This window comes from Somniosus microcephalus, chromosome 4 (genome assembly GCF_052327205.1).
Source record: "Somniosus microcephalus isolate GS21.2 chromosome 4, FLI_Smic_1.0, whole genome shotgun sequence".
Classification (NCBI taxonomy): domain Eukaryota; kingdom Metazoa; phylum Chordata; class Chondrichthyes; order Squaliformes; family Somniosidae; genus Somniosus; species Somniosus microcephalus.
In genome coordinates, this window is record NC_140990.1 from 63,284,140 (window position 1) to 63,310,176 (window position 26,037).

Below are 26,037 nucleotides of genomic sequence, written 5' to 3' on the forward strand. Positions count from 1 at the left end.
ACTCTCTTGGGAGGTAGAAGGGTCGGCATTTGATCATCAGGTGTTCGAGGTTGGGTGAACAAGAAGATGTAAGTAGTTCCACGTCGGAACACCAAGAACTGTTGATCATAAAGCATACTCCACCCCCTCTATTCTTCCCCGAGTCCTTTGTTCGGTCTAGCCGGTGAATGTTGAATCCCTCTGGTTGAATGGCCGAAGCCGGTATCGATGGATCAAGCCAAGTCTCAGTGAAAATCAAGACGTTGCAGTTCTTAATGTCTCACTGGAAGGTGAGCCTCCCCCTGAGTTCGTCCAGCTTATTGTCCAGTGACTGCACATTCGCCAGGAGAATACTCGGAAGGGTGGGGTGGTGTTCATGTCACCTCAGCTTCACTAATGCACCTGCTCGTCTGCCCCGCTTGCGCCGTCGTTGCTTCCTGATCACAGGAATGAAGTCAGGTAAGAAGGTGGGAGGGTAGATGGTAGTAGCAGCAGAATCCCAGTTTGAAAAATCGGGGGTAGCTCCTATATCTCCGGACGATCTTATGTCCAGAAGTGATTGATGGTTGTAGCGGATAAGCGAAGAAACAGTACTTCCAAAATTGTTTAATAATAACAATAAAATAATAAATAAAGTGGAAAGTTGTGGACGAGCTCGTAAAACAACGGCTACCCTCATGAGCCATACAGGTCGGTTAAACAGTAGAATACTTTTTTTTTAAACAACTAAACTACTAATACTAAAACTAGAATGCTAAATACTAAACAGTAGAATACTAAAAAAACTAACAGTATGATATATTAAAATACAACATTAAATACATTAAATACAACATTGAAATACCAGTTGGGGAGGAGCTCGTAAAACAGCAGCCATACAGGTTGGCGCTGATGTCACAATTTCACATCACTATACAGTTACGTGAAAAACAAAAATCATTAACAGCTCCCAATTTCAGAATTGTCAGATTCAAACTCAACTTCTTCCAAGTACAATCTAACATTTCAAAAATTGTAATGGATTTAGGCAAGATATTAGGACTGTTGTCTAACACAATCCAAACACAGTGACACACAGACAGATGGGCAGGTGTAGCTTCACAGCGAATCCTTTCAAGCCTCACTAAAAAGTGGCAGACTGGCAATCCAGTGTTCACTAATGGAGTTGTGATCTTTGTAAATTAAGAAAGGAAATGCATAGGAATGTGTCAAAGAGTTGATTAACAGAGTGAGGCATCATCTCCCTTTGATTTCTATTTCTGACACCAGGCAACAGAAAAAGGTCATTACAACACGACATAAACAGACTCTTCAGGTGTGAGACATCAGACTTCAGAACATGTCTGCCAGCTCTGGCCACAAACCTCAGTACAGTCAACCTTTCAGCAGCTGCAGCCCGGATTAAATAACTAGTAGTTTAACATGTCTAGTAGAGCTTTTGTATTTCTATTCAAAATAGAACAAAATGTATTTGTGACACACACCATTAATAATTACATCACAATGTGATAGTGAGGATCGATTATCGTCTCTTTAACCCGAGGTGTCCACCGGTCGAGGAAGGTATCAAGTGAACCGGTGGACACCGCCTACTCCCTCTCCAGGTCCACTCGGGCAGGGACAAGACCACGGGAGAGAGGCAGGCAGCCAGAGTGACCCCCTCATGAGCCCCGCCCATCCTGGGCCTACAAATTGCTGTTTTCGCCAGGCCCAAGATCAGGTACAGGAGAAGATCCTCCGGCTTACCCACCCCGCCTCCGCACCGCGCGGGCAAAGATTAGGACCGTGGGGCTAAAGTGTAACCAAGAGTTGAGGAGCAGCCCCTTCAGGTAACTATACAGTGGCTGAAACCTCTCACACTGAATATATACACGGCCCATGGACTCCTCTAGGCTGCAGAAACCGCATCTGGCCTTGGAGTCCGGAAAGGAGTTTAAAAACTGTTGCACACGACAGCTCCTTGTAACAGTCTCCACCCCAGATCCCCAATGGTGCAGGGAAGGACCCCCGCGTAGAGAGCCCTCCACTGGGGAACCTCGCCTCCGCCGGACAGCAAGATGACCCGTCAGTCTGATTGAGATTGGGCAATAAACAAATGAATCAATAAATGATACAGAAACCTGAGTCCCCGGGTCCTCAGCCCTGGTGTGAAGTACGCTGGCCACCAATTTTCCATTACTGACTCGCACCTCAGGCCCCGCCCAGTCTGGTTTAATTACTAAATGTTTTCTAACTCGGGTTCAGGCCTGTCATTCTGAGGGAAACAAGGCCTCAGTTATTGGTGTGTCCCACCCGAGCGGCTGTTAATGGCTTTAATAAACTGGCAGCAAGGTTTTTTTAAAGGTGGAAAGTGGTGAAAAACGCCACTAGCGATGCCTCAAAACTCACGGACAGAGAAATCCACCTCATCAGCGCCCCTGCCACAGGACTCAATATCCACCCCCTCCACCACTGGTGCACTGTGTCTGCAGTATGTACGGTCTACAAGATGACCACGGTCAGGCCGTGTGGAGTCAAAGGTCAGGCAGCAGAATGGATGGAAAGGTCGCAACAAACTTCCCTTAACTCCAACCCTCTGATTTCTGTTTTGTCGCCAGCTTTCCATCCATTCTGCTGCCTGGCCCTTCACTCCACACGGCCTGGCCTTGGCCATCTTGTCGATCTTACAAACTGTTATGGATAACAAACTGGTTAGAAAACAGAAAACAGAGAGTAGGGGTTGGGAGTAGCTACTCAGACTGGCAAAAGGTGGGAAGTGGTGTTCCACAGGGATCGGTGCTGGGACCACTGTTGTTCACCATTTACAGAAACGATTGGGACTCGGGAATCAGAGGCACAATTTCAAAATTTGTCTATGACACCAAATTGGGAGGTAGAGTTAATACTGAGGAAGACTGTGACAAAATCATGGGTTAAACTCCCTCTCTAACAGCACTGTGGGAACAACTTCACCATAGGGACTGCAGCGGTTCAAGAAGGCGGCTCACCACCACCTTCACAAGGGCAAATAGTGATGGGCAATAAATGCTGGCCTTGCCAGCGAAGCCCACATCCCATGAACGAATATTTAAAAAACGCAAGACTTCCAGAATGGGAGGGCAATTAGCAAATTAATTTTAAGATAGGTGGTGCATTTTGGTAGGAATAATAAGAAGGCCACATACTACTTGGAAAATAAGAATCTAAATGGGGTAGAGGAGCAAAGGGATCTCGGGGTCCAGATACACAAATCACTAAAAGTAGCGACGCAGGTTAATGAGGCCATAACAGGAGCAAACAATGGACTGGGGCTCATTTCTAGAGGGATAGAATTGAAAAGCAGAAAAGTTATGTTAAACTTGTATAGGACATTGGTTAGACCACACTTGGTGTACAGTGCACAATTCTGGTCACCATATTATAAAAAGGATATAGAGGCACTGGAGAGGGTGGAAAAAGGCTTTGCAAGGATGATCCCAGAACTGAGAGGATATACTTATCAGGAAAGGCTGAACAGGCTGGGCCTCTTTTCTCTAGAATAAAGAGAAGGCCGATGGGTGACCTGATCGAGGTCTTTAAGATTATGAAAAGGTTATATCGGGTGGACCTGGAGAAAATGTTTCCACTTGTGGGGGAGTCCAAAACTACAGGTCATAAATATAACACAGTCTCTAATAAATCCAATGGGGAATTCAGGAGAAACTTCTTTACCCAAAGAGAGGTCAGAATGTGGAACGTGCTACCACAAGGAGTAGTTGAGGTGAATAGCACAGATACATTCATGGGGAAGGTAGATAAGCACATGAGGGAGAAAGGAATAGAAGGATATGCTAATAGGGTTAGATAAAGAGTGGTGGGAGGAGACTCGTGTGGAGCAGAAACACCGGCATTGACCAGTTGGGCTGAATGGCCTGTTCCTGTGCTGTAGACTCTGTAATTCTATGTAACTCCGTGTAACTATGTCTTCTGACTCCTGACATAGCTGGAAAAGCTTTTACAATTATTACTACAATTGTGCACCGTCTTCATTTCCAAAGATCTCTTAGCCTCTCTAATGGCTGCTTTTGACTCCCTCAATTGTGGGTGATATTTGTCCCTATTCTCCTATAAACTGAACTCACCTTGATCTGAACTGGGTTCAATGTAAGACAGTTCAGGGAGTCAGGCATCATTCACCCCTAGACCTACGCTGGCCGGTAAAACCCCAGACGGTTCCTCTGTAAGGTTTCCTCTAGTTCCTTGCCATGCATTTGTCAGGATACTGAAGCCCAGCTTCCTTACACTTCACTCCCGGAGGCCCCACTCCTGGCGGCCCCACTCCCTGAGCCTACAACCTTCAGCAGGGTCAGTGCTGGAGTTCCACAGCAGAAGTGATGCCAGAGTAACTGTCGGGATTGCACGCCCGTGGATGTCCCGGGTCGTGTATTTTTAGTTATCCTGGTGACTAACACACACACATCAATAAAACAGGGAATTCCTGGAAACACGCTGCAGGTCCTTCTTTATCTGGAGATCAAATGTCTGTTGTATAATTGTATCAGCAGTTAACAGGCTCCTGTGAACTCTTCTGTTAAATCTGGATATCTTTAGGTAGTGTGTCCTTCAAATAATCGACAGAGGCTGCAGAGGAACAATCAACAGGTGTTTACTGGATGAGGGTTACTCTAAAACTAAACAGTACAGATCCCTACTCAGGGTTATATACAGGTGTGGTCACTGCCGGTACTACAGTATACAGGAGCTGTAAAAAGTAGTTCTCCCCTTAAAGGTACATACACTACAATTCCTCCCCTTTTAGATTAACAGTACCATAACATTCATTTAACAATTAACACTTTTAACATGCAACATTAACTGAAAATAGTCCATTTATAAATTCAGTCTTTGGGGCGGCTTCCTGATCCTTTCTGGATAGCGCCTTTCCTGAGTGTCTTGCTCTTGGTGTGGAGGCGATTCTGGCCTCCTGTCGTCGGTTGGTTCATCAGCTTCCGATACTACTGTTTCTGGGGTAGATGCTACCCGTAGGTCGGGTTCATTACCAGGTATGCGAGACATGGGGTTGACTCGTTCCTGTGATGCGAGGATCTGGTCGACATGGCATCTCACAATGTTCTCCCCAACATCCACTGTGTACATTAGTGGCCCCTGCCGTGTGCATATCATTCCTGGTTGCCATTTCCCTGTTCGGTAGTCGCGGGCCAAGACTGGTTGCCTTACATTGAAGCTCCTTGTCGGCTTCTCATTGATGTGCTGGAATTGCTTATTCTCAACATTTCTTCGTACATTTGGTCTGAGCAAATCCAGACGAGATCTCAACCTTCGGTTAAAGAACATCATGGCCGGGATCTGGTTGGTAACTGCATGTGTCGCATTTCTGTAGGCTAACAGGAAATTGTCCACCTATGCTGCAGTGGAATGTCGTCATCGCACATGGCCCTTACTGCCTTTTTAAAGGTTTGTACAAACCTCTCAGCCAATCCATTTGTGGCTGGATGATATGGGGCGGATGTGTAATGCCTTACCCCATTCCTTTTCATAAATTTCTGAAACTCTTCGGACACAAACTGTGGTCCGTTATCAGAGCAAATCTGCTCTGGCAAGCCGTTCCTGGCAAATATGGTCCGTAGGACTGCAATTGCTTTCTCCGTGGTGGTGGAGGACATTTTGATCACCTCAGGCCATTTCAAGTGCGCATCCATGGCTATTAAAAACATTGAGTCCATGAATGGACCAACAAAATCAATATGCACCCGTTGCCATGGAGAGGAGGGCCACTCCCATGGGTGTAGAGGGGCATGTGGTGGTGCATTTTGGACCTTCTGGCATCCTGAGCAGCTCCTTGTCAGGTCCTCAATTTGCTGATCGATCCCCAGCCACCACGCATAAGCCCTAGCAAGGCTTTTCATTTTCACCCCTCCCAGATGGCCTTCGTGAAGCTCATTGAGCACTCTCTCCCTTAACTTGGGTGGAATTACCACTCGGGATCCACACATCAAGGTCCCCAGGCATACTGACAGCTGTTCTCTTCTGGATGAGTATGCTGGCAACAGTGAGTCGCGATGTGTTGGCCAGCCCTTCACCGTCAAATCATATACCCGAGACAGTGTCGGGTCATTTCGGGTCTCCTTCTCTATATCTGCATTAGTTACTGGCAAGCGTTCAATTATAGACGAATAAAATATTTCGACAGGGTCCACTGCTGGTGCTTCCTCCGCAGTAGGCAGTGGCAGGCGTGATAGCCCATCAGCGTTTCCATGCTGTTTCGTGCCCTTATACTCTATTTCATATTGGTTCGCCCCTAGAAAAAGGGACCATCTTTGTAGCCGTTGCGCAGTCATCACCGGAACGCCCTTCTTTGGATTAAAGATGGAGACCAGTGGTTGGTGGTCAGGCAGCAATGTGAACTTCTGCCCGTGCAGATAATGGTTGAACTTTTTCACTCCCCACACTAGGCTGAGGGCCTCCCTGTCAATCTGGGCATAGTTACGCTCGGCTGAGGTTAGTGACCGAGACGCAAAGGCTACTGGCCTCTCCAACCCGTCAGGGAATTTGTGCGACAGCACCGCTCCAATACCATAGGGTGATGCATCACACGCCAACCGAATTGGTAGTGCTGGGTTGAAATGAGCCAACACCTCTTTTGATGTGATCAATTCTTTGCACTTCTGGAAAGCTCGTTTACATTCGTCATTCCACTTCCATGGTACCCCCGTTTGCAGTAGGGTGTTCAGTGGGTGTAGTACTGTAGACAAATTCGGCAAGAACTTATGATAGTAGTTCACCAGCCCGATGAACGACCACAGTTGTGACACATTTTCCGGTGCTGGAGCCTTGACTACTGCCTCAATCTTTTCAGGGGACTTATGTAACCCCTCTTCATCAATAACGTGGCCACAATACAAGATCTGCTTCTGGAAAAACTCACATTTGTGGCGATTAGCTCAGAGCCCATATTCCTTCAATCTAGTGAGCACCTGCTCCAGGTTGGCGAGGTGATCACTGTCATTTTCGCCCGTGACCAGGATGTCATCCAAATAACACTGGGTCCCTGGAATCCCTTGCAGGACTTGATCCATTGCCCTTTGCCAAATAGTCGGAGCTGATGCTACAAAGAAACATAGAAACATAGAAGATAGGAGCAGGAGTAGACCATTTGGCCCCTCGAGCGTGCTCCGCCATTCAGTGAGATCATGGCTGATCATTCAAATTCAGTACCCTGTCCCTGCCTTCTCCCCATATCCCTTGATCCCTTTAGCCTTAAGAAATATATCCAACTCTTTCTTGAATATATTTAATGAACTGGCCTCCACCGCCCTCTGTGGCAGAGAATTCCACAGGTTCACCACTCTTTGGATAAAGAAATTCCTCCTCATTTCAGTCCTAAATATCCTACCCCTTATCCTTAGACTATGACCCCTGGTTCTGGACTCCCCGACCATCGGGAACATCCTTCCAGCATTTAGTCTGTCCGGGCCTGACAGAATTTTATAGGTTTCGAAGAGATCCCCTCTCAATCTTCTAAACTCCAGTGAGTATAAGCCCAATCGACACAATCTCTCCTCATACGTCATTCCTGCCATCCCAGGTACAAGCCTGGTGAATCTTCGCTGCACTCCTTCCATGGCAAGTACGTCCTTCCTCAGATAAGGCGACCAAAACTGCACACAATACTCAAGGTGCGGTCTCACCAAGGCCCTGTACAACTGTAGCAAGACATCCTTATTCCTGTACTCGAACCCTCTTGCTACGAAGGCCAACATACCATTTGCCTTCTTAACTGCCTGCTGCACCTGCATGCTTACCTTCAGCGACTGGTGCACAAGAACACCCAGGTCTCTTTGCACTTCCCCTTCACCCAATCTATTGCCATTCAAATAATAATCTGCCTTCCTGTTTTTCCCTCCAAAGTGGATAACCTCACATTTATCCACATTATAGTGCATTTGCCATGTTTCTGCCCAATCACCTAACCTGTCCAAATCGTACTGGAGTTTCATGACATCCTCCTCACAGCATACCCTCCCACCCAGCTTTGTGTCATCTGCAAACTTGGAGATATTACATCCAATTCCCTCATCCAGATCATTAATACATATTGTGAACAGCTGGGGTCCTAGGACCGATCCTTGCGGTACCCCACTAGTCACTGCCTGCCACTCGGAAAATGACCCGTTTATTCCAACTCTTTGCTTTCTGTCCACCAACCAGTTCTCTATCCAACTCAATACCTTGCCCCCAATCCCATGTGCCTTAATTTTGCACGCTAATCTCTTATGCGGGACCTTATCAAAAGCCTTCTGAAAGTCCAAATACACCTCATCCACTGGTTCTCCCTTATCTATTTTACCAGTTACATCCTCAAAAAATTCCAGTAGATTAGTCAAGCATGATTTACCTTTTGTAAATCCATGTTGACTTTGTCCGATCCTGTCACTGCTTTCCAAGTGCTCTGCTATTACATCTTTTATAATGGACTCTAGCATTTCTCTGCCACCTTTTTTGAATAGTGAGGTAACATTAGCTACCCTCCAATCCATGGGTACTGTTCCAGAGTCTATTGAGTTCTGGAAGATGACCAGCAATGCATCTATTATTTCTAGGGCCACTTCCTTAAGTACCTTGGGATGTAGATTATCAGGCCCTGGGATTTATCGGCCTTCAGTCCCATCAATTTTCCTAACACCATTTCCCTACAAATACTGATTTCTTTCAGTTCCACCCTTTCATCAGACCCTATGTTCCCCAGTATTTCTGGGAGGTTGTATTGGTAATACACCAGCCGGTTGTATTGGTAGAGACCTTTATGAGTGTTGATCGTGAGGTACTGTTTCGAGGCTTCTTCTACCTCCCATTTGCAGGTACGCCTGGGCCAGATCAATCTTAGTGAAGCGTTTTCCACCAGATCGCGAGGTGAAAATATCTTCAATCCGTGGAAGCGGATATTGTACCATGTGAAGGACTGGGTTCACTGTCACCTTAAAGTCCCCACAGATGCGAATCTTCTTTGTTTCCCCAGGCGTATTACTCAACGACCTCTTCATTACAGGAACGATGGGTGTAGCCCACTCGCTCCAGTCCACTTTGGACAGTACTCCTGAACGTTCCAAACCTTCCAGCTCTGCTTCGACGGCTGGGCGGATCGCATAAGGCACCAGTCTGGCCTTAAAAAACTTTGGGCTTGCATTTTTCTCTATTTTGATCATCGCTGTTATGACTTTTAGTGTTCCAAGTCCCTCCTGGAACACTTCTTGTGCGTCAGTTAGCATTTTTGACAGTCGTCCAGGTGTGACGTCATCATCTTTTTTGGCATCTACCATCAGTGCTTGTATGGCATGCCAATCTAACTGTATCTTCCGGATCCATTCACGTCCTAGTAGTGGTGGTCCTCCATCTGGCAATACATATAGGTCCATTTTTGGTGTTTCCTTGCCGTTGTATATCACGTTCACCCTTATTTTTCCTTTGGGGTAGACTTTTTGCCCCGTGTACGTCTTCAAGACAATCTCTGTATCTCTCAAGGGTATATGTGAGAATAGCCGCTTGTAGTCCCTTCGGTTTATGACTGTTAGGGCTGATCCTGTGTCCAATTCCATTTTCACTTGGACTCCATCTATCTTGAGCGTGACCCAGATAGTTTGGTGATCCTCCATTTTGATTACATTATGTAGTTTCAGACAACCCAGCTCCTTACTTCCGGAGTCTGTATCACTTTTCTGTTCATCTGAACTACTCTCCGTCACCTTATGTACCTTTTTGTACTTCTCCTGTGGAGATTTCTTGCTGCTGGTTTTCTTTCCCGACCTGCAGACTCTTGCTATGTGTCCTACTTCTCCACACTGCCTGCACACTTGGTCCTTAAACCAACAATCCTTATGGTCGTGTGTTGTTCTGCCGCAGCGATAGCACTTCCCTGTTCCATATGACATTTCATTTGTGCCATATTCTTGCGGTCTCCGTTGTATCTCTGCAGTGCCCTGTGCGGCTGCTTCGTGTGATACTGCCATGCTGAAAGCCTTGTCCAGCGTAAGATCCTTTTCTGATAGAAGCTGTTTCTGGGTTCCTTCACTTTGAAGCCCACACGCAAACTTGTCCCTTAAAGTATCTGCTAGTCCCGTTCCAAACTGGCAGTGTTTCGATAGCTTGCGCAGTTCTGTTAAATACTCAGCATTACTTTCGTCTTTATGCTGGTTCCTTTTGCGGAACTTAAATCTTTCTGTTATCAGCAGCGGTGTGGGGTTTAAGTGGTCCTGTAGGATTGCCACTATGCTTTCGAAATCCTTTTCCACTGGCTTCTCTGGGGTTACTAGGTTTCGCAGTAAGACGTACGTTTTTGCACCCATGGAATTCAACAATACCAGTGCTTTCCTGGCATCTGGCACTTCATTCACCTTGCAGTACACTTCTATGCATTCTATATATGTCACCCAATCTTCGACTTCATTGTCGAACGCTGTGACACTGCCACTCTTCGGCATCCCTGGGTGTGGTTAGACTGGCTAAAAATGGCATCTCCCGTGCTTTCCTTTCTTCCTGCGCTCTCCCTTCTCCACTGGCTCAAAATGGCATCTCCCGCACTCTCCCTTCTTCTCCACTGCGGCTCAAAAAATGGCGTCTTCCCGCGCTCTCCCTTCTTTTCTTCCCCCGCGGACGCTGCTCAGCCCTTGAACACCAGCCACGCTCTGCGTGTTTTCCCCTCTCTCGTTGACGCCGCTCGGTCTTCAACCCCGGCTGCACTCTGTGCACTTTACCCTCTCTCTTACCCATCGACGCTGCTCGGCCTTTTTCTGTGCCATCGGTCGGCTCCCGCCGCTGCTGTCCGGGAAGGGTCTGCGCCATACCTGCTGCCAGCCCACTGCGCTGGATCGTCGCGGCTGGAGAACCAAGCCCAGCTCTCTACAGCCTCCTCTGCGATGCTCAAGTTCTCCCTGGATGGTCGACGCCCGCACTGGTGGAATCGGCCTTCTTCTTCAAAGTTGCAGGTAGGTTCGAAACGACTCGTCACCAATGTTAAATCTGGATATCTTTAGGTAGTGTGTCCTTCAAATAATCGACAGAGACTGCAACTAACAATCAACAGGTGTTTACTGGATGAGGGTTGCTCTAAAACTAAACAGTACAGATCCCTACTCAGGGTTATATACAGGTGTGGTCACTGCCGGTACTACAGTATACAGGAGCTGTAAAAAGTAGTTCTCCCCTTAAAGGTACATACACTACATCTTCCATCTGCTTTTTAATGCAGACTTTAACCAATTTATTTTAACCTGCCTTAAAATGGTAGATTCAGGACTGTCCCACAAACACGTTAAACCTTCGTAGAATAATTACCACAGTCATATTTAGACTGGAAACTTAAACCTGCCGTTTCACTTTCAGTCAGGAACAGATCGCAGTTTGACCCCAATCTCTGATTTGACAGCACGTTCCCAGCATTCACTGTTGCTCTTCCTGACTCTAAACACAGTTGTAAAGGAGCCTTCTGTTCCGTGCCTAGTAGCTCTGAACCATGGAAGAGAGCGGCTGGGACACATTTCTTACAGGCCTTAAGATTAACCCGCACATGGACTTTCCTGTCAGTGAAGAGCGGCGAGAAAGACCAAAGTGCCGTTTGCCCCTCTCAGTGTGGCCCTGAAGGACTGTGTCCAGGCTGAAGTTCTGTTCCTGCCGTACGATCCTCCCCCAGATTGTCCTTTCTGAGCTCCAGCCAGGTGATGCTAAACACTCAGGTGGGCAAGAGAAAAATCTACAACAATGTGTTTAAAGCAAAGCTGGTTTATTTGACATCTAACCAGAAAATTAAATTCCAGCCCAGTTATAGGAGTTATTAACATCAGCAGAAACAAAGTCAAACTGTCAGAATGAACATGGTTCAGTCCTGGATTTGATTAACAGCAGCAATAACAGCAGAATCCAAAACCTGCAGGCACATGTGAACTCGCTGGTGTCTCAGCAGGTGGGATGAATGAATGAATCCCTTCCCACACAACAAGCAGGTGAACTGTCTCTCCCCAGTGTGAACTCGCTGGTGTCTCAGCAAGTACGATGAACAAGTGAATCCCTTCCCACACACAGAGCAGTTGAACGGAATCTCCCCAGTGTGTGTGCATTGGTGTGTCTGCAGGGTGGATGACTGAGTGAATCCCTGCCCACACACAGAGCAGGTGAACGGCCTCTCCCCAGTGTGAACTTGTTGGTGTGTCAACAGATCCTTTGTGCTTTTAAAGCTCTTCTCACAGTCAGAACATTTAAAGGGTCTCTTATCAGTTTGAACAAGCTGGTGTGTCTGCAGGTGGGATGAACGAGTGAACCTCTTCTCACACACAGGGCAGGTGAACGGCTTCTCCCCAGTGTGAACTCGCTGGTGTATCAGTAGGTGAGATGAATTAGTGAATCCCTTCCCACACTCAGAGCAGGTGAACAGTCTCTCCCCAGTGTGAACTCGCTGGTGTCTCAGCAGATCATTTTTGCTTTTAAAGCTCTTCTCACAGTCAGAACATTTAAAGGGTCTCATATCAGTGTGAACAAGCTGGTGTGTCAGCAGCTGGGATGACTGAGTGAATCCCTTCCCACACTCAGAGTAGGTGAATGGTTTCTCCCCGGTGTGAATGCGCTTGTGTCTCGATAGGCCGGAGGATCGGCTGAAGCCTCATCCACACACAGAACACGTGTACGGTTTCTCCCCACTGTGAACGGTGCTTTTTGCTTCCATGTGCAAAAGCCGATGATATTCAGGTCCTGATGAAGCAAGTTACTCTTGACGTGATGTTTAGTTTCAGCTTCCTGTTTGCAAATCCTCCCCTTCTAATACCCTGTAAAATGAATTCAAAACAGGAAAAAGGTAACGTGAGAGAGAACCCACAAAAAAAGAAAGGCAGTTAGTGAAATTGTGCTCAATGAATCTGGTCATTTGTGGGGCCAGCACCAGAAACAAGTGACCATGAAAGCTGCCGGATTGTCATAAAAACCCAATTGGTTCACTAATAAGAACATAAGAAATAGGAGCAGGAGTCGGCCACTTGGCCCCTCGAGCCTGCTCCGCCATTATATGAGATCATGGCTGATCTGATCTTGGGCTCAGCTCCATTTCCCTGCCCGCTCCCCATAACCCTTCACTCCCTTATTGTTCAAAAATCTGTCTATCTCCGCCTTAAATATATTCAATGACCCAGCCTCCACAGCTCTCTGGGGCAGAGAACTCCACAGATTTATAACCTTCTGAGAGAAGAAATTCCTCCTCATCTCAGTTTTAAATGGGCGACCCATTATTCTGAAACTATGCCCCCGAGTTCTAGATTTCCCCACGAGGGGAAACATCTTCTTTGCATCTACCTTGTCGAGCCCCCTCAGTATCTTATATGTTTCAATAAGATCACCTCTCATTCTTCTAAACTCCAATGAGTATAGCCACAATCTGCTCAACCTTTCTTCATAAGTCAACCCCTTCATCTCTGGAATCAACCTCGTGAACCTTCTCTGAACTGCCTCCAATGCAAGTATATCCTTCCTTAAATAAGGAGACCAAAACTGTACGCAGTACTCCAGGTGTGGTCTCACCAATACCCTGTACAGTTGTAGCAGGACTTCCCTGCTTTTATACTCCAGGCCCCTTGCAATAAAGGCCAATGTTCAATTTGCCTTCCTGATTACTTGCTGTACCTGCATGCTAACTTTTTGTGTTTCATGCACAAGGACCCCCAGGTCCCTCTGTACAGCAGCATTTTGTAATCTCTCTCCATTTAAATAATAATTTGCTTTTTTATTTTTCCTGCCAAAGTGGATAACCTCACACTTTCCCACATTATACTCCATCTGCCAAATGTTTGCCCACTCACCTAGCCTGTCTCTATCCCTTTGCAGATTCTTTGTGCCCTCTTCACAACTTGCTTTCCCACCTATCTTTGTATCATCAGCAAATTTGGCTACATTACACTCAGTCCCTTCATCCAAGTCATTAATGTAGATTGTAAATAGTTGAGGCCCCAGCACTGATCCCTGTGGTGCCCCACTAGTTACCGTTTGCCAACCGGAAAATAACCCATTTATCCCGACTCTCTCTTTTCTATTAGTTAGCCAATCCTCCATCCATGCTAATATATTACCCCCAACCACGTGAGCTCTTGTGCAGTAACCGTTTATGTGGCACCTTATCGAATGCCTTCTGAAAATCCAAATGTCCTTCAGGGAAGGGAACCTGCCTACACAAGACACTGGCCTCTATGGGAGGAGAGAGAGAGAGAGGTGGGGGAGAAGGAGAGGGGCTTTATACATCTGCAACTTTGACAGAACCTCCCAAGCCCACGACCTCCACCATCTAGAAGGACAAGGGAAACCGGTGCATGGGAGCACCATCACCTCCAAGAAACTTCTTTACCCAGAGAGTGGTGAGAATGTGGAACTCGCTACCACAGGGAGTGGTTGAAGCAAACAGTATCGATGCATTTAAGGGGCGGTTAGATAAGCATATGTGGGAGAAGTGAATAGAGGGTTATGCTGATAGATTTAGATGAGAAAAGACGGGAGGAGGCTCGAGTGAAGCATAAAGGCTGGCATGGACTGGTTGGGCCGAATGGCCTGTTTCTGTGTCGTTTATCATACGTATGTATGTAATATATGCTGGCCTTGCTAGTGACGCACACATCCCAAAAATGAATTAAAATAAATCTGCAGATGCACAATGGATTAAAAGCCTCTACAGAAATACTTGTTCCAAAAACAATATTATTTTACATTGTAGGGACAGTGTCTGTTTAGCAACCTAATCTCCCCCAGAATCCACCTCCCTTGACTGGATGGCATCTATTTTAATGCAACGAGTCTTGCAAATAAGGTGGATGAACTGAAGGTGTTGATAAACACATGGGAGTATGATATTGTTGCTATCACGGAGACATGGTTGAGGGAAGGGCAAGATTGGCAGCTCAATATTCCGGAGTACAGAATCTTCAGGCGAGACAGAGGGGGAGGTATAAGAGGAGGGGGTGTCGCAATATTAATTAAGGAGTCAATTACTGCAGTAAGGAGGGATGATATATTAGCAGGGTCCTCTAATGAGGCCATATGGGTGGAGCTTAAAAACAAAAAGGGGGCAAGCACTTTGCTGGGAGTGTACTATAGGCTTCCAAACAGTCAGGGGGAGATAGAGGAACAGATATGTAGGCAAATCTCAGAGAAATGTGCAAATAATAGGGTAATAATAATGGGGGATTTCAACTGCCCCAATATTAACTGGGATAGTCAGAGTGTGAAAGGCTCAGAGGGTGTAGAATTCTTAAAGTGCATCCAGGAGAGCTTTTTGAGCCAGCATGTAGAAAGTCCTACAAGAGAGGGGGTGGTACTGGACCTAATTCTAGGGAATGTGGCCGGCCAAGTGGAAAAAGTGCTAGTAGGTGAGCACTTTGGTGATAGTGACCATAATATGGTAAGATTTAAGGTGGTCATGGAAAAGGACAGGGATGGGCCGGAAATAAAGGTTCTAAATTGGGGGAAGGCCGATTTTAATAGGATAAGGCAGGATCTGGCCAAAATGGACTGGGATCAGCTACTTGTAGGAAAATCCGCATCGGAGCAATGGGAGGCTTTCAGAAGGGAGATTGAGATCATACAATGGCAACATGTTCCCGTAAAGGTCAAGGGTGGTTCCAAAAACCACAGGGAACCTTGGATGTCAGGGGATATACGAGAATGGATTAGGAAAAAAAGGAGGGCTTTTGGTAGATACAAAAGGCTAAAGATGGAGGAAGCCCTAGAGGAGTACAAAAAGTGCAGGGGGATACTTAAAAAAGAAATTAGGAGATCAAGGAGGGGCCATGAAATAACACTGGCGAGCAAAATAAAGGAAAATCCGAAGATGTTTTATAAGTATATTAAGGGTAAGAGGATAACTAGGGAAAAAATAGGGCCCATTAGGGACAAAAGTGGCAATCTGTGTGTGGAGCCGAAAGATGTAGGAGGGGTTCTAAATGAATTTTTGCATCTGTTTTCACTATGGAGAAGGACGATGTAGATGTAGAAATAGGGCGGGGGGACTGTGATATGCTCGAACATATTAACATCGAGAGGGAGGAGGTATTGGCGGTTTTAGCTGGCCTAAAAATGGATAAATCCCCAGGCCCGGATGAAATGTATCCCAGGCTGCTGTGTGAGGCAAAGGAGGAGATTGCGGGGGCTCTAACACATATATTCAGGACCTCTCTGGCCACAGGGGATGTGCCAGAGGACTGGAGAACCGCTAATGTAGTACCATTATTCAAGAAGGGTAGTAGGGAAAAACCGGGGAACTACAGGCCAGTGAGCCTAACATCAGTGGTAGGAAAATTATTGGAAAAAATCCTGAGGGACAAAATTTGTCTCCACTTGGAGAGGCAAGGATTAATCAGGGATAGTCAACATGGCTTTGTCAAGGGAAGATCATGTCTGACTAATTTGATTGAATTTTTTGAGGGGGTGACTAGGTGTGTGGATGAGGGTAACGCAGTGGATGTGGTATACATGGATTTCAGTAAGGCCTTCGATAAAGTCCCGCACAGGAGACTGGTCAAGAAGGTAAGAGCCCATGGAATCCAGGGTGCCTTGGCACATTGGATACAAAACTGGCTTAGTGGCAGAAGGCAGAGGGTGATGGTCGAAGGTTGTTTTTGTGACTGGAAGCCTGTGGCCAGTGGGGTACCACAGGGATCGGTGCTGGGTCCCTTGCTGTTTGTGGTCTACATTAATGACTTGGATGTGAATGTAAAGGGTATGATCAGTAAGTTCGCGGATGATACAAAAATTGGTAGGGTGGTAAATAGCGAGGAGGGTAGCCTCAGTCTGCAGGATGATATAGATGGGTTGGTCAGATGGGCGGAACAGTGGCAAATGGAATTTAACCCGGAAAAGTGCGAGGTGATGCACTTTGGGGGGACTAACAAGGCAAAGGAATACACAATGAATGGAAAGACCCTAGGCAAGATGGAGGGTCAGAGGGATCTGGGTGTGCAAGTACACAGATCCCTGAAGGTGGCGGAACAGGTGGATAAGGTGGTAAAAAAGGCATATGGGATACTTGCCTTCATTAGCCGAGGCATTGAATATAAGAGCAAGGAGGTTATGATGGAGCTGTATAAAACACTGGTTAGGCCACAGCTGGAATACTGTGTGCAGTTCTGGTCGCCACACTACAGGAAGGATGTGATCGCGTTAGAGAGGGTGCAGAGGAGGTTCACCAGGATGTTACCAGGGCTGGAGCGCTTCAGCTATGAAGAGAGACTGGGCAGATTGGGTTTGTTTTCCTTGGAGCAGAGGAGGCTGAGGGGGGACATGATTGAGGTGTACAAAATTATGAGGGGCATAGATAGGATGGATGCTGAGGAGCTTTTTCCCTTAGTAGCGGGGTCAATAACTAGGGGGCATAGATTCAAGGTAAAGGGCGGGAGGTTTAGAGGGGATTTGAGAAAGAACTTTTTCACCCAGAGGGTGGCTGGAGTCTGGAACTCACTGCCTGAAAGGGTTGTGGAGGCAGAAACCCTCACAACATTTAAGAAGCATTTGGATGTGCACTTGAAATGCCATAGCATACAAGGCTACGGGCCAAATGCTGGAATGTGGGATTAGATAAGGCAGGGCTTGATGGCCGGTGCGGACACGATGGGCCGAAGGGCCTCTATCCATGCTGTATAACTCTATGACTCTATGACTCTATGACTGTCTCACATTGGAAATTGTTCGGTCCTCCTGGGCTCAGAAGAACTGGGGGTTAAACCCAGCAGCTTCAAACACTCCCAGGGCAGGTACAACACGGGTTAGATACAGAGTAAAGCTCCCTCTACACTGTCCCATCAAACACTCCCAGGGCTGGTACAGCACAGGTTAGATACAGAGTAAAGCTCCCTCTACACTGTCCCATCAAACACTCCCAGGGCAGGTACAGCACGTGTTAGATACAGAGTAAAGCTCCCTCGACACTGTCCCATCAAACACTCCCTGGGCAGGTACAGCACAGGTTAGATACAGAGTAAAGCTCCCTCTACACTGTCCCATCAAACACTCCCAGGGCAGGTACAGCACGGGTTAGATACAGAGTAAAGCTCCCTCTACACTGTCCCATCAAACACTCCCAGGGCAGGTACAGCACGGGTTAGATACTGACTAAAGCTACCTCTACACTGTCCCATCAAACGCTCCCAGGGCAGGTACAGCACTGGTTACATACAGAGTAAAGCTCTCTCTACACTGTCCCATCAAACTCTCCCAGGGCAGCTACAGCATGGGTTAGATACAGAGTAAAGCTCCCTCTAAACTGTCCCATCAAACACTCCCAGGGCAGGTACAGCACGGGTTAGATACAGAGTAAAGCTCTATCTACACTGTCCCATCAAACACTCCCAGGGCAGGTACAGCACGGGATAGATACAGAGTAAAGCTCCCTCTACACTGTCCCATCAAACACTCCCAGGGCAGGTACAGCACAGGTTAGATACAGAGTAAAGCTCCCTCTGCACTGTCCCATCAAACACTCCCAGGGCAGGTACAGCAGAGTTTAGATACAGAGTAAAGCTCCCTCTACACTGTCCAATCAAACACTCCGAGGGCAGGTACAGCACGGGTTAGATACAGAGTAAAGCTCTCTGTACACTGTCCCATCAAACACTCCCAGGGCAGGTACAGTGCGGGTTAGATACAGAGTAAAGTTCCCTCTACACTGTCCCATCAAACACTCCCAGGGCAGGTACAGCATCGGTTAGATATAGAGTAAAATTCCCTCTACACTGTCCCATCAAACACTCCCAGGGCAGGTACAGCACGGTTTTGATCCAGAGTAAAGCTCCCTCTACACTGTCCAATCAAACACTCCCAAGACAGGTGCAGCACAGGTTAGATACAGAGTAAAGCTCCCTCTACACTGTCCCATCAAAAACTCCCAGGGCAGGTACTGCATGGGTTAGATACAGAGTAAAGCTCTCTCTACACTGTCCCATCAAACACTCACAGGGCAGGTACAGCACAGGTTTGATACACAGCAGAGCTCCCTCTGCACTGTCCCATCAAACACTCCCAGGGCAGGTACAGCACGGGATAGATACAGAGTAAAGCTCCCTCGACACTGTCCCATCAAACACTCCCAGGGCAGGTACAGCACAGGTTACATACAGAGTAAAGCTCCCTCTACACTGTCCCATCAAACACTCCCAGGACAGGTACAGCACGGGTTAGATACAGAGTAAAGCTCACTCTACACTGTCCCATCAAACACTCCGAGGGCAGGGACAGCACAGGTTTGATACAGAGTAAAGCTCTCTGTACACTGTCCCATCAAACACTCCCAGGGCAGGTACAGTGCAGGTTAGATACAGAGTAAAACTCCCTCTACACTGTCCCATCAAACACTCCCAGGGCAGGTACAACACAGGTTACATACAGAGTAAAGCTCCCTCTACACTGTCCAATCAAACACTCCCAGGACAGGTACAGCACGGGTTAGATACAGAGTAAAGCTCACTCTACACTGTCCCATCAAACACTCCGAGGGCAGGGACAGCACGGGTTTGATACAGAGTAAAGCTCTCTGTACACTGTCCCATCAAACACTCCCAGGGCAGGTACAGTGCAGGTTAGATACAGAGTAAAGCTCCCTCTACACTGTCCCATCAAACACTCCCAGGGCAGGTACAGCACGGGTTAGATACAGAGTAAAGCTCCCTCTACACTGTCCCATCAAACACTCCAGTGCAGTGCTGAGGGACTGAAACCCAGCGCAGAGTAAAGCTCTCTCTGTACTGTCCCATCAAACACTCCCAGGGCAGGTACAGCACGGGTTAGATACAGACTAAAGATTCCTCTACACTGTCCCATCAAACACTCCCAGGGCATGTACAGCACGGGTGAGATACAGAGTAAAGCTTCCTCTACTCTGCTGCCTGACACTGGTCTCAGCAGCGGGAGTACCAGGCAGCGGAGGTCCAGCCCCTCGGACACCCCGATTGGTTGGAGGACCCGCCACCACCTCAGACCTCCAAGATCCGCCCACTCTTCCTATTGGTCGGAGCTCACGTCAGTCCTCGCCCTGGAGTTGATGACGTGCCCAGTCCGGCTCCCTGCAGCAGACGCCGTGCTGCGGCTGCTCAATCATAGAAACATAGAAGATAGGAGCAGGAGTAGGCCATTCGGCCCCTCGAGCCTGCTCCGCCATTCAATGAGATCATGGCTGATCATCCAAATTCAGTACCCTGTCCCTGCTTTCTCCCCATATCCCTTGATCCCTTCAGCCCTAAGAAATAAATCGAACTCCTTCTTGAATATATTTAATGAATTGGCCTCCACCGCCCTCTGTGGTAGAGAATTCCACAGGTTCACCACTCTCTGGGTGAAGTAATTCCTCCTCATCTCTTTCCTAAATGGCTTACCCCTTATCCTTAGACTGTGACCCCTGGTTCTGGCCTCCCTGGCCATCGGGAACATCCTTCCTGCATCTAGTCTGTCTGGTCCTGTTCAAATTTTATAAGTTTCAATGAGATCCCCTCTCATTCTTCTAAAATCCAGCGAGTGTAAGCCCAATCGACCCAATCTCTCCTCGTATGTCATTCCTGCCATCCCAGGTATCAGCCTGGTGAATCTTCGCTGCAATCCCTCCATGGCAAGAACATTCTTCCTCAGATAAGGCAACCAAAAGTGCACACAATACTCAAGATGTGGTCTCACCAAGGCCCTGTACAACTGCAGCAAGACATCCCCATTCCTGTGCTCAAATCCTCTCGCTATGAACCCCAACATACCATTTGCCTTTTAACTGCCTGCTGCACCTTCAGCGACTGGTGCACAAGGACACCCAGGTCTCGTTGCACTTCCCCTTCTCGCAATCTATTGCCATTCTGATAATAATCTGCCTTCCTGTTTTTGCCACCAAAGTGGATAACCTCGCATTTATCCACATTATATTGCATCTGCAATGCTTCTGCCCAATCACCCAACCTGTCCAAATCATCCTGGAGTTTCTCGGCATCCTCCTCACAGCACACACGCCCACCTAGCTTTGTGTCATCTGCAAACTTGGAGATATTACATCTAGTTCCCTTGTCTAGATCATTAATATATATTGTGAATAGCTGGGGTCCAAGGACCGATCCCTGCGGTACCCCACTAGTCACTGCCTGCCACTTGGAAAAAGACCCGTTTATTTCAACTCTTTGCTTTCTGTCTGCCAACCAGTTCTCTATCCAATTCAGTACCTTGCCCCCAATCCCATGTGCCTTAACTTTACACACTAATCTCTTATGCGGGACCTTATCGAAAGCCTTCTGAAAGTCCAAATACACCACATCCACTGGTTCTCCCTTATCTATTATACCAGTTACATCCTCAAAAAATTCCTGTAGATTAGTCAAGCACGATTTACCTCTTGTAAATCCATGTTGACTTTGTCCGATCCTGTCACTGTTTTCCAAGTGTTCTGCTATTACATCTTTTATAATGGACTCTAGCATTTTCCCCACTACCGATGTCAGGCTTACCGGTCTGTAATTCCCCGTTTTCTCTCTACCACCTTTTTGAATAGTGGGGTAACATTAGCTACCCTCCAATCCATGGGTACTATTCCAGATTCCATCGAATGCTGGAAGATGATCAGCAATGCACCTACTATTTCTAGGGCCACTTCCTTAAGTACCCTAGGATGTAGATTATCAGGCCCTGGGGATTTATCGGCCTTCAATCCCATCAATTTCCCTAACACCATTTCCCTACAAATACTGATTTCTTTCAGTTCCTCCCTTTCATCAGACCCTATGGTCCCTGACATCTCTGGGAGGTTATTTGTGTTCTCCTTTGTGAAGACAGACCCAAAATATGTATTTAATTGGTCTGCCATTTCTTTGTTCGCCATTATAAATTCCCCTGATTCTGACTGCAAGGGACCTACGCTTGACATTCACCAATCTTTTTCTCTTCACATATCTATAAAAGCTTTTACAGTCAGTTTTTATGTTCCCTGCAAGCTTACTCTCGTATTCTATTTTCCCCTTCTTAATTAATCCCTTTGTCCTCCTTTGTTGAATCCTAAACTGCTCCCAATCCTCAGGTTTACTGCTTTTTCTGGCCAATTTATATGTCCTCTCCTTGGATCTTATGCTGTGCCTAATTTCCCTTGTTAGCCACGGTTGAGTCACCTTTTTTGTTTTATTTTTATGCCAAACTGGGATGAACATATTCTGTAGTTCATCCATGCGGTCTTTGAATGTTTGCCATTGCCTATCCACCGTCAACCCTTTGAGTGACATTCCCCAATCAATCCTACCCAACTCGCGCCTCAGACCATCGTAGTTTCCTTTATTTAAATTCAGGACCCTAGTCTCTGAGTCAACTACTTCATTCTCCATCTTAATGAAGAATTCTATCATATTATGATCGCTCTGACCCAAGGGGCCTCGTACAACAAGATTGCTAATTAATCCTTTCTCATTACATAATACCCAGGCTAAGATGGCCTGATCTCTAGTTGGTTCCTCGACATATTGGTCTAGGAAACCATCCCGTATATACTCTAGGAATTCCTCCTCCAATCAATCAATCAATTCAATTCAATATCAATCCAATTTTATTTGTCATATATGCAGCAGACATGTGTACTGCACAATGAAATGTTGATTTTTACAAGTCCTCCCAACATTGAAATAAATATGGCATAACAATGATAAAAATACTAATAGAAATACTAATAGAAAGACAGTAATAATAATAAAACAACAGTACTAAATAATAATAAATTAATCGTTCATGAGTCTTATGGCCTGGGGGTAGAAGCTGTTTCGAAACCTGCTGGTACGAGACCGTATGCTTCGGTATCTCTTACCGGACGGGAGCAGGGTGAAGAGGTTGTGGCTGGGGTGACTCGCATTTTTAATGATTCTCAAGGCCTTCCCCCGGCACCTCTCGGGGTAGATATCCTGCACAGCAGGTAGTTTAATTCCTATAGTGTGTTGTGCAGCTTTCACTACCATCTGTAGAGCCTTGCAGTCTGTGGCAGTGCAGTTGCCATACCAGGTAGTGATGCAGCTGGACAGGATACTCTCGATGGTGCACTGGTAGAAGTTGGTGAGAATCTGGGGGGCCATTCCAAATTTCTTCAGTCTCCTGAGGAAGAACAGGCATTGGCATGCCTTCTTGGTTACAACGTCGATGTGATGTGACCACGTTAAGTCCTCCGTAAAGAATATACCCAGGAATTTGAAGCTGCTGACCCTCTCCACCTCAGCCCCTTCGATGTAGATTGGGGTGTGTCCCTCCCCCTGCCGCTTCCTGTAGTCCACGATCATCTCCTTTGTTTTGCTGATGTTGAGGGAAAGGTTGTTGTACTTGCACCATTCTGCTAGAGCTCTTACCGCCTCCCTGTAGCCTGTCTCGTCACCATCTGTCATCAGGCCTACAATGGTAGTGTCATCAGCAAACTTGATGATGGAGTTGAAGTTGTGCGTGGCCACGCAGTCGTGAGTAAACAGGGAGTACAGAAGGGGGCTGAGCACACAACCCTGGGGAGCTCCCGTGTTCAGGATCAGTGTGGAGGAGGTGTTTCTGCCTATTTTCACCAACTGGGGTCTTCCCATCAGGAAGTCCAGGATCCAGTTGCATAGGGAGGTGTTATGTCCTAGCTCACTGAGCTTGTTGACAAGCTTGGAGGGGATAATGGTATTGAATGCTGAACTATAATCAATGAACAACATTCTCACATAGGTGTTCCTCTTATCCAGGTGTGATAAGGCAGTGTGCAGTACAGTGGCGATGGCATCATCCCTAGATCTGTTTGGGCGGTAGGCAAATTGGAGTGGGTCCAGTGTGTCAGTTAGTAAGGAGTTGATGTGGGTTTTGACCAGCCTCTCAAAGCACTTCATGATGACAGAAGTGAGTGCTATGGGGCGGTAGTCGTTTAAACAGGTTACTTTTGTTTTTTGGGGGATTGGAATAACCAATGTCATCTTGAAGCGGGAGTGGACTACAGACTGGTACAGTGAATGGTTGAATATATCCGTAAACACGGCTGCCAGCTGGTCAGCGCATGCTCTAAGGACACGCCCAGGGATTCCATCTGGACCGGGTGCTTTGTGGGTGTTCACTCTCTTAAAGGTCTTGCTCACGTCATCCACGGAGATTGAGAAGACCCGGTCGTCCTGAGCCGCGGGCGCCCTTGTAACATGCCAGTTCTTGTTGGCCTCAAACTGGGCGTAAAAACTGTTAAGCTCATCCGGGAGAGAGTCATTGCTGGGCATGACACAGTTGGGTTTCCCTTTGTAGTCTGTAATAGATTGTAGTCCACTCCACATCCTTCGCGAGTCTGAGCTATGATAGTGTGACTCCACTTTGTCCGTGTATTGTCTTTTTGCATTTTTGATGGTTTTTCTGAGGTCGTACCTTGATTTCTTGTACTCATCCATGTCCCCAGAGTTGAATGCGATGGACCGTGCTTTTAGCATAGCACGGATATTGCCATTTACCCATGGTTTCTGGTTGGGAAATGTTCATACAACAATCCTCGGAACAACGTCGTCTATGCACTTGTTTATGAAACTAATGACTGAATCTGTATATGTGTTGATGTCATTGTCCGAGGCATTCCAGAACATATCCCAGTCAATGGAATCAAAACAGTCTTGTAACATAGCGTCTGATTGATCCGACAAGCGTTGTGGAGATCTCATCACAGGCTTTTCCTGTTTCAGTTTCTGCCTATAGGTGGGTAGCAGCAGGATGGAGTCGTGATCTGATTTGCCGAAGGGAAAGCAGGGGAGGGCCTTGTATCCATCCCAGAATGGAGTGTAAATGTGATCTAGCGTGTTCTTGGCTCGTGTTGGGCAGTTGATATGCTGATGGTACTTAGGCAGTACTTTCTTCGGATTGGCTTTGTTGAAATCGCCAGCCACGATGAATGCAGCCTCTGGATGGGAAGTTTCAAGCCTGCTAATGGTCCCATACAGCTCATTTAGTGCCCTATTTGTGTCGGCCTGTGGTGGAATATACACCGCTGTAATGATCACGGATGAGAACTCTCTCGGGAGGTAGAAGGGTCGGCATTTGATCATCAGATGTTCAAGATCGGGTGAACAAGAAGATGTAAGTAGTTCCACGTCGGAACACCAAGAATTGTTGATCATAAAGCATACTCCAGCCCCTCTATTTTTCCCTGAGTCCTTTGTTCGGTCTAGCCGGTGAATGTTGAATCCCTCTGGTTGAATGGCCAACGCTGGTGTCGATGGATCAAGCCAAGTCTCAGTAAAAATCAAGACATTGCAGTTCTTAATGTCTCGCTGGAAGGTGAGCCTCCCTCTGAGTTCGTCCAGCTTATTTTCCAGTGACTGCACATTCGCCAGGAGAATACTCGAAAGGGGGGTGGTGGTGTTGTTACTAATTTGGTTAGCCCAATCTATATGTAGATTAAAGTCACCCATGATAACTGCAGTGCCCTTATTGCACGTGTCTCTAATTTCCCTTTTAATGCCATCCCCAACCTTCGCATTACTGTTTGGGAGTCTGTATGCCAGTCCTACTCACCCCGCTCGGTGCCGGGAGGCTGCTCCGGTTTGTATTGTCTTTATGTTTATCTCCCTGCCCGCACTTCTCTCCCTGATATAAACAAACCTCCTGAAGCTCACTCGCCGCTGGCCATGGGCTCTCAGCCGGTTACCCGGACCTTCCCCAGAATGCCCCAGTTGGGGCCCCGTGCAGGCGCGGTAGCGGCTCATTGTCCGGAGCGGGTCTTGCCGAGCATGCGCAGTCCACCGCCCAGGGCTCGGCCAAGAATCAGCGCCCGCCGCGGAGCCCAGCACAGGCTGCCAGCGTGCAGGCATGGTACAGAGATCGATGGCTGGGGGAGGGGTGGTGTCCTGAGCATGCGCAGTCCACCAGGGCCTCGGCCGTGAATCAGCGCCCGCCGTGGAGCCCGGCACAGTCCTTCAGCGCGCAGGCGCTGTACAGAGATAGATGGATGTGGGAGGGTTGGTGTCCTGAGCATGCGCAGTCCGCCGCCCGGGGCCTCGGCCAAGAATCAGCGCCCGCCGCGGAGCCCGGCACAGGCCGCCAGCGCGCAGGCGCGGTACAGAGATCATTGGTTGGGTGAGGGGT

The 26,037-nt window shown here is 47.3% G+C and overlaps 1 protein-coding gene across 1 annotated transcript; it reads right to left on the bottom strand.

Annotated features, from left to right (window-relative positions):
• Nucleotides 1-2,642: 2,642 nt before the first annotated feature.
• On the bottom strand, nucleotides 2,643-25,658 carry LOC147119052 (uncharacterized). The gene is made up of 3 exons (XM_085984019.1): nucleotides 25,555-25,658; nucleotides 12,029-12,596; nucleotides 2,643-2,666 (listed from the first exon to the last, which is right to left on the bottom strand). Exons 1-3 carry the CDS (start codon nucleotides 25,656-25,658, stop codon nucleotides 2,643-2,645), a joined length of 696 nt encoding a protein of 231 aa, XP_085840145.1.
• Between the last annotated feature and the right edge of the window lie 379 nt (nucleotides 25,659-26,037).

Excerpts from the sequence above, each read along its gene's own strand:
- LOC147119052 (XM_085984019.1), bottom strand. The coding sequence starts at position 25,658 with ATGAGCCGCTACCGCGCCTGCACGGGGCCCCAACTGGGGCATTCTGGG. Across the intron at positions 12,597-25,554 it reads CGGCGAGTGAGCTTCAGGAG|CCGATCCTCCGGCCTATCGA; the intron begins GTTTGTTTATAT and ends ATGAGGCTTCAG. Across the intron at positions 2,667-12,028 it reads AGATTCCGTTCAACTGCTCT|TTTGTTATCCATAACAGTTT; the intron begins GTGTGTGGGAAG and ends TTTTCTAACCAG.